At 38.1% G+C, this 12,654-nt stretch overlaps 2 protein-coding genes across 2 annotated transcripts; one reads left to right on the top strand and one right to left on the bottom strand.

Annotated features, from left to right (window-relative positions):
* Positions 1-2,041: 2,041 nt before the first annotated feature.
* LOC107782774 (hydroxyethylthiazole kinase) lies at positions 2,042-6,053 on the top strand. The gene is made up of 2 exons (XM_016603711.2): positions 2,042-2,641; positions 5,488-6,053. Exons 1-2 carry the CDS (start codon positions 2,165-2,167, stop codon positions 5,875-5,877), a joined length of 867 nt encoding a protein of 288 aa, XP_016459197.1. The 5' UTR covers positions 2,042-2,164; the 3' UTR covers positions 5,878-6,053.
* A 982-nt stretch (positions 6,054-7,035) lies between these two features.
* LOC107782773 (chaperonin CPN60-2, mitochondrial-like) lies at positions 7,036-12,425 on the bottom strand. The gene is made up of 18 exons (XM_016603710.2): positions 12,241-12,425; positions 12,074-12,098; positions 11,512-11,643; positions 10,831-10,990; positions 10,509-10,684; positions 10,021-10,116; positions 9,561-9,665; positions 9,366-9,452; positions 9,194-9,283; positions 9,021-9,101; positions 8,867-8,935; positions 8,619-8,696; positions 8,432-8,527; positions 8,202-8,301; positions 8,012-8,115; positions 7,778-7,883; positions 7,595-7,673; positions 7,036-7,400 (listed from the first exon to the last, which is right to left on the bottom strand). Exons 1-18 carry the CDS (start codon positions 12,276-12,278, stop codon positions 7,301-7,303), a joined length of 1,722 nt encoding a protein of 573 aa, XP_016459196.1. The 5' UTR covers positions 12,279-12,425; the 3' UTR covers positions 7,036-7,300.
* Positions 12,426-12,654: the final 229 nt, after the last annotated feature.

Here is a 12,654-nt window from a genome sequence, read left to right as displayed (position 1 = left end):
ACAATACATCTATTAGGGATGATGATTTCAAAGTGAAACAAATTTGTTCAAGTTAATATGGCTGATTTGTTTATCAAATCTATACCAAAGATCTTTTGAAGATAGTGCACAAGATTGGAATGAAAATGCTTAAAGATGTGAATTGATGCTCTCATCAGGGGGAGTTAATGCGCGTTGCACTCTTTTTCTTTTACAAGGTTTTGTCCCACTGGGGTTTCCTTGCAAGGTTTTTAATGAGGCAACAAAAAGGCGTATTGTTAGATATGTATACTCTTTTTCCTTCTTTAGAATTTTTTCCCACTGGATTTTATTTAGTTAAGGATTTAACGAGGCATATTATCTGTTGAATAGACATTCAAGGGGGAGTGTTATAAATAGAATTTTATTTATGGTGAATGTCTATATTTAGAGAGATTCTAAGGTTCATTACTTGGTGGCTAAGTCACCCTCTCCCGATAAATAGAGGGTTCTATTCCATTGTAATTAATCTCAAAGCAATAAGAATTCTCTCTCTCTACTTTTCTCTACAATACTCTTCTTCTTCTTTTATTGTTTTATAACAAGCTCAAAAATTGTACCAAATACCAAACATAGAACCAAAGTAGCAAAAACTACACCTTTTTTCGGGATGAATCGGAAGTCGAGTTACGGGTGCCAAACTGTGTGCTAACGAAATTTTTCATTTTGTGTCTCACACAATTAATACTAGTTATATGAGGCCCTATTTTGTTTAACAACAAAGTGGACCCCAGTTTTTGTGGACCCAAATTTGTAAGAATTTGGTCCACTTTGTTGTGAGACAAGACAAAGCCTCACATAACACATATAGTAAAGTTTTTCGTGCGCTGACATAGATCCTACAAAGGGTGTTGGTCGATTATGACAGTACAACAGTGGTTATGGAAGTTGAAATCCGTTAAGGAGTGCATAACAACTCACCAGTCGAATCAACTAGCCCCGAAAATAGATGGCGCTTAAGCGACCGACCTACACCCGACCGTCAGGGCAAGTGCCAATGCCCCGATGAGTAGAAGGGTGTGACGGTCACTTTAAAACCTTGGATATGAGCCTAGGCAAAGTGGTATCGGTGCAAATCTTGTTGGTAGTAGCAAAAACTACACCTTCCTGTGTGACAAGAAAGTGCCATCGATACTCAAAGACAAGATTTATAGAGCGATGGTTAGACCGACCATTGTGTATGAGGTTGAGTGTTTGCCAGTTAAGAACTCACAATGGGGCTGAGTGTTTGCCAGTTAAGAACTCACATATCCAGAAGATGAAAGTAGCAGAAATGAGGATGTTGAGGTGGATGTGTGGGCACACCAGGATGGATAAGATTAGAAAAGAAGATATTCGGGAGAAGGAAGGCGTGACTCCTATGGGTGACAAGATGTGTGAAGCGCGGCTCAGATGGTTCAGGCATGTACAGAGGAGAAGCCCAGATGCTTCGATTAGGAGGTGTGAGCGGTTGGCTTTGGCGGGTACGAGAAGAGGTAGATGGTGGATTAAAAAGTATTGGGGAAAGGTGATGAGGCGGGACATGGCGTGAGTTCAGATTTTCGAGGACATGGCCCTTGATAGGACAGTGTGGAGGTCGAACATCAGGGTTGTAGGTTAGGAGGTAGTTGAACATATTTCTACTCCGTACCAGTGAGAGGCTAGTCTGATAGGATTTTGTCTTAGACTACTAATCGTTAATATTGTGTTTACACTACTCTTTCATTTTTCATAGTGTCGGGCCTTATTTACTGGCTATTGTTATTGCTTTCAACTATTTTCTAGTTCTTACGATGTTGTTATTATTTCTATGGTTTCTGTTAATGGTACTGATATATTGTCGATTTCCTTCTTCTTAAGTTGCAGGTCTATTAGAAGCAACCTTTCTACTCCTTGGGTTAAGAGTAAGGTGTGCATATACACTACTGTACAGATCACACTTGTGGCATAACCCTGGGTTGTTGTTGTTGTTTAACAACTGAGAAAAAAAATACTACTCATTTTTTATAACTTAAAAGGACCAAAATTGTTCAATGGTGCAAAATTTTACTATTAAAAGTTTTTTGCAATTAACAGCGTGTGATCCTTCAACTCCTATTTAAGTATTATATCAGCTCGCCAAATTGACACACAGCTCAAAACTCCATTTTCTTAGCCAAAAACATCCATGGCAGAAGACAAAATCAAAACCAATGAACCCCAAAAAGGAGTTGAAGGTTCCAATTTACAGTGGGCCCCACAAGCATGGGCCCACTTAGAATTAGTTCGTTCAAAATCACCATTAATTCAATGCATAACAAACTTCGTTTCAATGGATTTCATGGCCAACACTTTATTATCCGCCGGCGCATCGCCGGCAATGGTCCATTCAGTTGATGAAATTCCGGAATTTACACCAAAAGCCCTCGGAGTTTGCATAAATATGGGAACACTCACACCTGACTGGTTACCGGGTATGAAGTTGGCTGCAGAAGTGGCTAACCAGTGTAAGAAGCCGTGGGTGCTTGATCCTGTAGCTGCTGGTGGAACAAGTTTCCGGTTAAAGGCGTGTTTGGAAATGATGAATTTAAAGCCTAGTGTTGTTAGAGGGAATGGGTCTGAGATTCTTGCTCTTTTTAAGGGTTCTGTTGACTCTAATTCCAAGGTAAGATAATATATAGTTACTCCGTTTCAATTTATGTGGTACCGTTCTTAACAAGTTTAAGAAAAAAGGAAGATTTTTAAAATTTATGGTCTAAATAAAATGAAAATTTGAAAGTTGAAGTGTTTCTAAATATGGAAAGGTGACAATATTTTGGGACAAACTAAAAAGGAACTAGTATAGCATAAGTTGGGACGGAAGCAACAACAACAACAACAACAACAACAACAACCCAGTATAATCCCACCAAGTGGGGTCTGGGGAGGTAGGATGTACGCAGCCTTCCAGGGTAGGAAGACTGTTTCCGAATGACCCTCGGCTAAAGAAGGTGAAGGAAGCCTTGATAGCAAGACAAATAGTTAGAAAACTAAATCGGACATAGCAACAAAGAATAGCAAAATAGTACCGATAACAAGTAATAAGTTGGTTCGAAAGAAGTATACAATATTTTGTATCAGCTGTTTTTGCATACTATATACTCTATATCCAATTTATATGATACAGTTTGACCTGGCCTCATCAGCCTGCACAGTTATATATATATATATATATATATATATATATATATATATACAGTTGACGAGCAAAAAATTTCAAATATATAAATGTGTCATTTTTTTTTGAACTAATTAGTATAAAAAATAGTGTCACATAAATTGAAACTAATGGAGTATGGAATATCAATATTATCATTGATGGTATGCTTACATTATGTCCAATGGTTACAAGGAGTTCTGTTTAGTTTTGTCTGCTAAGAGATTTGTATGTTAATTGCTAGTAGAAAATGTAGAATACAAAATTATTGAATATTGGAATGAAACGGGTCCAAATGGATAGTACAACAACAACCCAGTGGAATCCCACGAGTGGGGTCTGGGAAGAGTAATCCAGCCTGATCACCTCTCCCCAATATTTCTTAAGCCGCCCTCTGCCTCATCTCCTACCTGCCAGCGCCAACCATTCACACCTTCTCACTGGGACATCTAGGCTTCTCCATCTCACATGCACGTACCACCTAAGCCTCGTTTCTCGCATCTTATCCTCTATAGGGCCACACTCACTTTCTCCCGAATATCTTTATTCACATCCATTGCAACATACTCATTTCAGCTACGTTCATCTTCTGGATAAGGAGTTCTTGACTGGCTAGCATTCTGCCCCATACAACATAGTCGGTCTAACCACCGCCTTGTAGAACTGACATTTAAGTTTTGGTGGTACATCCTTGTAACACAGGACCCTAGATGCTAAACTCCATTTCGTTCATCCCGTTCCTATACGATGTGTGACATCCTCGCCAATCTCTCTGTTCCCTTGGATAACTGACCCAAGATACTTAAACTTCTTCTCTTGGGGATGGCTTGTGAATCAAGCCTCACGTCCATATGTGCTCCCTCTGTCACGTCGCTGAACTTGCACTAAGTACTCCGTCTTAGTCGTGCTCAACTTGAAACCTTTAGACTCTAAGGTTTGTCTCCAAACCTCCAACTTTTCAGTGACGCCGCCTCGTATCTCATCAATCAGTACTATATCGTTAGCGAATAACATACACCATGGCAACTCCCCTTGAATATGACGCGTCAGTGCATCCATCACCAAAGCAAATAAAAACGGGCTAAGCACAGATCTTTTGTGTAACCCCATCCCAACCGGAAAATGTTCCGAGTCTTAGCTCTATCATACATATCTTTAATAACTCTAATGTATGCTACAGGAACACCTCTAGCCTCCAAGTATCTCCAAAGGACCTCCCTAGGGACCTTGTCGTACGCTTCTGTAGGTCAATAAGCACCATATGCAAATCCTTCTTCATATCCCTATACTGTTCCACCAACCTCATAACAAGATGGATGGCTTCCGTAGTCGAATGTCCCGATATAAAACCGAACTGGTTCTCGGAAATAGACACAGTCCTCCTAACCCTCGCTTCCTCCACCCTCTCCCAAACTTTCCAAATGGATAGTAAGGATTCATATCTCCGACTCCAAATGGTTTGGGATTGAGACATAGTTGTTGCCGTCATTGAATAATTACCTTCTGTGTTGTCTTGTCTGTTTGATGACAAACAAGCCAAAATCTGTTTGTTTTAACAAAAGGCTGCATTTTTATGCAAGGATTGATAATATTGGGTCTATCAAAAAATTTGGTCTCTCCTTTCGCATGACCTGCATACGATTACCTTGTCTTTATATTACTGATGTAAGAATGGGAGGAAGAGAAGAATCTTCTTCTATTTCTGCACACTTAACTCCTTTTCATATTTCTTATTTCTTGTGCTTAATCAGAAAATATGTTAATTGGGGCTATGCTACCTATTGATGGTATATGTGGAGTGGTAGCCGAGAAAGTTCCTAAAACAGGTCGAAAGGTGACCAAAATTCAATGTATGAGTTGGGAAGAAGAAACTAGTGTGCCGAAAATGGGTAATTGTTAGTCAGCTTAATGATTTTGTAATAACAATTAATATGGCTAGTTATACACAGGTTAATTTACAGAAAATGAAATCGTTTAATGAAGAGCAAGTAATTCGATGAAATATTCATGTAGTTTGATTTGTATACTTTAGGACAAATTTTGCTACCGTTGTCCATAAACTTAAAAGGGATATACACTTGATTCTGTTGCTATTTGTACATGATTTAGAACCATGTGCTCATAGTTAAACTTTAAAGAAGTTGAATGGGAGATTACTATTTTTTAGTAAGCAAAGATTTGTTTGTGAGAACTGAGAACACGTCGTTACTGTATTGCAATTTTCCTTTGCGTTCCTATTCTGTTTCTTGTTAAGCGACTAAATTTCAATTCTTGTGCATATAGTTTCTAATCTCTTTCCATTTGATTGATTTAAGGGTGTGGATAGCGTCTACTGTTCAGGAGATGCTGTTGAAGCAGCAAAATCCCTTGCTCAACAAAGTGGTAGCGTAGTTGCTGTTTCTGGAGCTGTTGATTATATTACGGATGGTGATAGGGTCGTTTGTGTGCATAATGGAGTGCCTATGTTGCAAAAGATTACCGCATCTGGTTGTTCTGTCACTGCCCTCATTGCTGCCTTTCTCGCAGTTGATCCATCCCATGCTATTGAAGCGACAGCTTCTGCATTGGCTATCTTTGGTGTCGCTAGTGAGATAGGGATGGACATTGCTAGAGGTCCAGCTTCACTGCGGACATCATTGATCGATTCATTATATGGACTTGACGAAGCTACTGCACTTGGCCGAGTAAGAATCAGCTGCTTATAATGCTTAGAGGAGCAATGAATGTGTGCATTGCCCATTAGACCAAATGTGGTCTTCTATAGCATCAGGTAATTGTCGAATAGTCAACTCATGTTATTTTACTTGGTAGGTTTTTTACATTCTTTAACACTTAATAAAAGCATGGGTTAGAAAAAGCAGAATGAAGAATTTTTTTCTATTCATGTTGAAACCGGTTTTAGAATATGGATTACCAATGTGGCTTGTAGCTTGAAATCTTGCTTCTCTCGCTTGTTTGTTGTTGAATTCATAAAAGAGAAAAGTGGCATTCGTCAAGGGAGAATTATAGGGTCTAAGGAGAAGGGTCAAGATATCATCAATAACAGTGATTGTTCCAAAGCCAAGTCCTAGGCCATCAAGGCCTAGTTGGGTAGTCGCTAACAGTAGCGGAGCCAGGAATTTTACTAAGGGGTTTCAAAATATAAAGAAGTAACATAAGAATAAGTCGAGGGGATTCAACATCTACTATAAAACATTAAAAAATAATTTTGACCTAGCAAATATTGTGTAATTTTTTTGGCGAACCCCCTTTCATCCCCTAGCTCTGCCCATGGTCACAGTTTGGCCATTCGTGCTTCCTCCACCAAATCATGTTGCGGCTAATCCTGTTCCTAGTGGAACACCATTAATATTGGCTGATGGAAAAGCTCCATTGGCGTAGGGAATGGCTACACCATTAATATTGGCCTGGCCCTCGGGTTGTTGCCTCTTAAGAATATCATGCATGTGTAATTCCAGGATTGGTTCGGGATCAACTGCAGTTATAAACTACAAGGTTGATGGCTGCAAATAAAACTGCAATAAGGGAGGATGATGATTGCCTTGACATTGATATTCTTTCTTGTTGATGTGTGTTATTGAGTCGAGATGTTTCTTTGATTGACAATGCCATGCACTTTTTAAAGAGAAGTGATCAGAAATGTAGAAAAATGGAGTTGTGAGATTAAAATGTGGTTAAGTTGTTGGAATTTCCTTGAGAGTATTGGTATTGGGTACAATAGAACCTTACTAAATTGTGTATGCTCCTTTATATAAAGAAAAATTTGTATCTGTCAATAATAGGAAACTTGACTTTGCAGTATTAGTATTTTTTTAACAGGTCTTTTTAATTTTTATTTATTATAGCTAAGAAAGGAAAGCTGGTTGGGGTGGCTCCTTCAAAAATTCTTAGAATTCAACTGTCACTGAGGATAACAATTTTTGTAGACAAAAAAATGAGGATGCCGAACTGTCTTACAAATATTACAAATTCTCAACCTACAAAAACACGAATTCACATTCATCTCTTGCTATTGTTACAATTGAGGTACCATCGCTACCGTAAGAATTCATCAGACAACCTTAAGTTTCTTATTCTGTGTGCTAAATTGTATGTCAGGCACTTGAATCACTGTTCTTTGCTAGTGCATTAGTAGCCCATACCACCACCAGGCATAGGTGGAGATGGCGTCTCATCCTTGGGAAGCTCAACAACAACAGCTTCAGTTGTAGTCAATAGAGATGACACACTGCACGCAACAAAAAAAGTAAAAGCATGAGCCTTTCTTCACACCGGCAGTGTAACTTTTACATTGACGATGATAACAAGATTAAGTTGCACTAATAGTGTATAAGTCGTCCGTGGATATAAGTTAAACCCATAGTAAGAATGCCAAGGAAAGAAATACATTGGATGAAGAAATATAAAGGAGTATGTGCTCACCTAGCAGCATCAACTAGGGCGGTCCTAATTACTTTCAAAGGGTCAATGATCCCTGATTTTACCATATCAACATATTCACCTGTTGCAGAGATGAACGTAAAGATCAATCGATTTTTTTTCTTCTGTATGCATTGGCATGCCACCTAGTTTAACTCTAATTTTAGGAAATAGAAGGATCCGAACCTTTTGCCGCATCATATCCAAGATCAGGGTCATCCTGCTCCAACAGTTTACCAACCACTACAGCACCCTCCACCCCAGCATTAGAGGCAATTGTATGTACTGGTGTCTGCAATTAGAAAGTTCAGACATATCAGCCTATCAAATACAAATTCATTCCAAAGCATAACCAGTCGGCTAATTATGGCTTGACAACTACTCTGCAAATGCGATAGCGAGGAATGTAAAATTGCAGACCTTCAAAGCATTCTGAATAATTTGGACACCAATCTTCTGGTCAAAGTTGGCTGTTGGCAAGTTATCCAATTCTTTTGATGCATAAAGAAGTGCAACACCGCCACCTGCACAACAAGAACAAGATTAGTCTCCAACTATTGGGCTCTTGGAAAGTTGGACAACGCATGAAGAGACATGAACATGTAATAACCTGGAACAATTCCTTCCTCTACAGCAGCCTTTGTGGCATTCAAAGCATCTGTAACTCTGTCTTTCTTCTCACCAACCTCAAGTTCACTAGCTCCTCCGACCTGGCAGACCCATACCAACTCAAATCAATATACTTTCTACAATTGGCGTATTAGAGAAGTTGGGATCTTTTCTAAAAGTTTCTGTATATTTAGGTTCTGAAATAATACAGACTGCAATTAAATTGAATACCTTCAATACTGCAACACCACCTGAAAGCTTAGCTAGTCTTTCCTGCAATTTCTCCTTGTCATAATCAGATGTGCTCAGTTCAATTGCTGATCTGATCTGTCAATACAAAGAGCACAACATAGGTTCAACCCCCCACCACTGGATAATATGGCGCTTGTATTGATAATATCAGTGAAGATAAAAAAACCTGTTCACATCTCTCCTCAATGGCCTTCTTCTCACCAGCACCATCAAGAACGACGGTGTCATCCTTGGAGATAGTCACCTAAAAAACAAAATGCCGTGAGACTAGGAAAGACAGAGAAATGTTGTTCAGCAGAATAGAAAATAAACAAGAATTGCAATGAGGGACCACGTTTCTTGCACCATTAAGTAATACGAAAGCTCGGGGATGCACCAATCAAATCCATACTACAGTGACATTATCAAATATACCTTTTTACATTTTCCCAGCATGTCCAACTCCACATTCTCAAGATTCAATCCAAGTTCTTCAGTTATGACCTATCATGCACAGGTAAGAAATGCTGGTTGCATAAGAACAAATAGCAAATATCTTATACAGGAGCGTACGAAGACAGATGCTTACCTGGCCTCCAGTTAAAGCAGCAAGATCTTGCAAATTAGCCTTCCTGTTTTCACCAAATCCTGGAGCTTTGATGGCGCAAACCTGTAATATTTGCCAATATAATTAGCCGAACAAAGTATTACACTGGCCTCAAAAAAGTAAACATATTTTTTTTTCCTCAAGCAGCATATTACCTTGATTCCAGCACGAAGCTTGTTCAGAATAAGTGTAGCAAGTATTTCACTCTCCACATCTTCGGACACAATTAAGAGGGGCCTTTGTCTCTGAACATATGAAGTAAGAATAAGAAACAGCTCTAAAGGTCATAGTTGAAACTCGAATTATGAACGTCAGAAGAAAGACTACCTTCAAAGCCAATTCTAACACTTTCACAATAGCATTTATGCTTGAGATTTTTTTCTCGTGAATAAGAATAAGTGGGTCATCCAGCTCCTGTCGGGCATCAGAATTGTTGTGAGCTCAAATGAAAAAAAGGCTGGCTGTAAAATATGTAAATATTGCCAAAGCAATCATGCAGCTAAATTAATAACGAAGACGTACACATTTCTGATTCTTCTCATTCGTGATAAAGTATGGAGATATGTAGCCCCTGTCCAGCTTCATCCCCTCAACAACCTCCAACTCATTAAACAATGTCTTTCCGTCCTGCATGATATTAGAATAGATTAGTGTTCACATCTTTACAACACGATTCCGTACGTTTCCAACTCAGTTATCACAAAGTAAAGAATTACACAATATTCTTATCAGACTAAAAAAAAGAGTGCCAGAGTTCCAAATGTCAGGGTTCTTGCACAATTGTTTGCTATTACCAACTCAAATGAATAAAATCACAGTAAGTTTTTAGGTAACTCTACATCTTCTCCTCTCTCAGATACATCCGACAAGGCAATAAAGAAATTATGATTTTAGCAGACCAGAAATTCAAGGAAAAGTTCAGACCATCATGGCAAAAATATCATGTGTTATACACATAAAACAAAATCTGAAAATTACTTACTTGAATAGTGATGACACCTTCCTTGCCTACTTTCTCCATAGCCTTTGCAATTAGCTCACCAATTTCTCTTTCTCCATTTGCAGAGATTGTCCCAACCTATCAAAAGGTCATACTATCATAATCTTATTGGAAATAGTGCAGCTGCGACACTCTAGAACAGAAAATTGATATCTCATTCAGTTATCCAGAAAATTAGTGTTTTGAAATTTTCACTTGCACTGAAGAGCAAGTTAGATTCTGCTTTTACCCCCTCTGCTTGATCCTTGCAATATCAGAATTCTAGCGGAAATAATACAGCACTGACCACTGCGGTAGACGATTGATATCACTTTCTTAAATGAAATCCTTGCCCGCCCTTTTGGGAGGGGGGGGGGGGTAAGTGCTCGGGGGTTGAAGGGCTTGCTACTCAAAATGTTGATGTTTAAGTACCGCAAAAAGACATACCCTTTGGACTGTACTTCATTAAAGTTTAAAGCTAGCAAAGATACCTGGGCAATCTCCTCGGATGTGCTTATCATCCGTGCTCTGCTTTTCAGGTTTGTTACAACAGCATCCACAGCCATTGTGATACCCCGTCTAAGGTCCATTGCATTCATTCCAGCTGCGACAGACTTGCACCCTTCAGCAAATATTGCTCGGGTGAGGACTGTTGCACAAGTGGTACCTGAAATACAAAGCTAAAGTTAAACTCTAGCTGACATGTAAAAGTTAAACTCTAGCTGACATGTAAAAGATTTTTAGAACTCCAACATGCAAACTCTAGGCACATATGAAGACACTGGGAAAGAAACAGTATATCTAAAGTCTTACCATCACCAGCAACATCATTAGTGGCATTGGCAACCTGTTTTACAAGGCTGGCACCAACATTTTTAATTTTGTCCTTGAATTCGATGCTTTTTGCAACAGTCACACCATCTTTTGTTACCTTGGGTGCACCCCAACTTTGTTCAATCACCACATTACGACCCTTCATAATAAACATACAGCATTAGTTGCACCCAATGAATCTATTCCCAGCAAAATCAAATATATATCGGTGGTGGTCCACTTCATACTTTGTCCCCTATGAGTAAATCAGCATATAGAAATCTTGCTTGCCAGTAATCCTCCAAGCTCAAATAGTATTAACAAGGAAAGAGAAAAATAGTAACACATCTCACTTTCAGTTGAAAGGAACAAGTTTTTAAAAAAGGCATCCAGTTGCCCCAATCAGACAGTATGGAATCGCGCATTCATTAATTCAGTTTTCCAAATAATTGAACACTTCTATCCACAAGCTTGTTCATGGTTAAAGCATCACAATCCGACAAGTTACAAATCCAAAAGAAAGATCACATTCTCTCATCACAATACAAATCAGAAGTAAAATGTGCTAATGTACACATGTAGACAATATAATATCTAATTCACTAACAACAAGTATTTGAAATTAATGTTCAGAATTTCAGCGTGAGCACTGCTAATGCCTAATATTGTAACTTCAATTACCTTTGGACCCATGGTGACTTTAACTGCATCAGCAAGCTGCTCAACGCCCTGAAGCATCAAGCCCCGAGCTTCAACTCCAAATTTAACATCCTTGGCTGCATAATTTCTGCTCCAATTCAACCTACTACCCACCTGCATCATCCTCATTTTAGTTTCAAATATCAGCTAGATATAAAGTTTGACATATGATAATATAAGTACAGCGTTTTCTGACATACTTTTTATTATTAAACTTTTATTTCAACGCGCACCGACAATCATGTCACTTAAAAAGTTAATTTGCAAGTAACCATATTTAATAGCATTGATGATTGGTAGTTAAACTACACTAATGGTGTAAAAAAGTTCATTACACACTTAAATCCTACTAAAACAATGCTTAACTGCTGATTGAAATAAGTGATATGGAGTAATTGAGCTGAAATATTTGTAGAGCAAAATCACTTGTGGTGGAAAATGTTTTCATAACCAGAAACTAGAAAAACATTTTCTACTTTTTACCAAATACACTCAAATTAAATTATTCTGATCTACTAAAAATGCTAAAACTAGCAAAAAATACCTGGTGGCTGCTGTTTCTGGCAACACTGTACAAACAACAACAACACAAAAAAAAGGCATTAGTTCAAATAAGGATTACACAATTCGAATACAATACACAGAAAAAAACAGCAATTAACACAATGTACAGAGTTGGTTGAAAAATTAAACTAGATTTGAGGAAAATACCTGGCTTTAGAAGCAAGTTTAGCTGCAAAACGATACATAGTTGGAACTATGAAAATTTGCAGAGTGAGAAAGAGAAAGAACGAGAAAAAAGACGGAAGAGAACAGAAACGTGTTGAAGGGGCTTATTTAGAGAAGAAAAGAAGAATCCAGAAGAAACAGCTTCTAGGGTTTTAGGGTTTTATCTATAAAAAATAAATAAAAAAGAGAAAAACTTTTGAAATATAAAAAGATGTTCTTTTTTTAAACAAAAAGACAAAAAAAATTAAGTTATATATAGTGAGACATGTGTATCATCGTTTCTATATAACAGTCATTTACTATAAAATTAAGTTTTCTCGGAATCGAGTTTTATATTATGCTATAATATATGTCCTTTATAACAGTAATCCATTATATCGGCCAAAAAATATCGGA

Source organism: Nicotiana tabacum, chromosome 11 (genome assembly GCF_000715075.1).
Source record: "Nicotiana tabacum cultivar K326 chromosome 11, ASM71507v2, whole genome shotgun sequence".
Taxonomy (NCBI): Eukaryota; Viridiplantae; Streptophyta; class Magnoliopsida; order Solanales; family Solanaceae; genus Nicotiana; species Nicotiana tabacum.
Note: the sequence above shows the minus strand (reverse complement) of the source record. Positions and strands in the feature narration are given on the sequence as shown.

Bases quoted from the DNA above. Each gene is read 5' to 3' on its own strand.
- LOC107782774 (XM_016603711.2), top strand. From the start codon at position 2,165: ATGGCAGAAGACAAAATCAAAACCAATGAACCCCAAAAAGGAGTTGAA. The intron at 2,642-5,487 runs GTAAGATAATAT...GATTGATTTAAG, and splicing joins CTGTTGACTCTAATTCCAAG to GGTGTGGATAGCGTCTACTG.
- LOC107782773 (XM_016603710.2), bottom strand. From the start codon at position 12,278: ATGTATCGTTTTGCAGCTAAACTTGCTTCTAAAGCCAG. The intron at 10,991-11,511 runs GTAATTGAAGTT...TTTATTATGAAG, and splicing joins AAGTCACCATGGGTCCAAAG to GGTCGTAATGTGGTGATTGA. The intron at 8,528-8,618 runs GTTTTTTTATCT...TTGTATTGACAG, and splicing joins TTGAGGAGAGATGTGAACAG to ATCAGATCAGCAATTGAACT.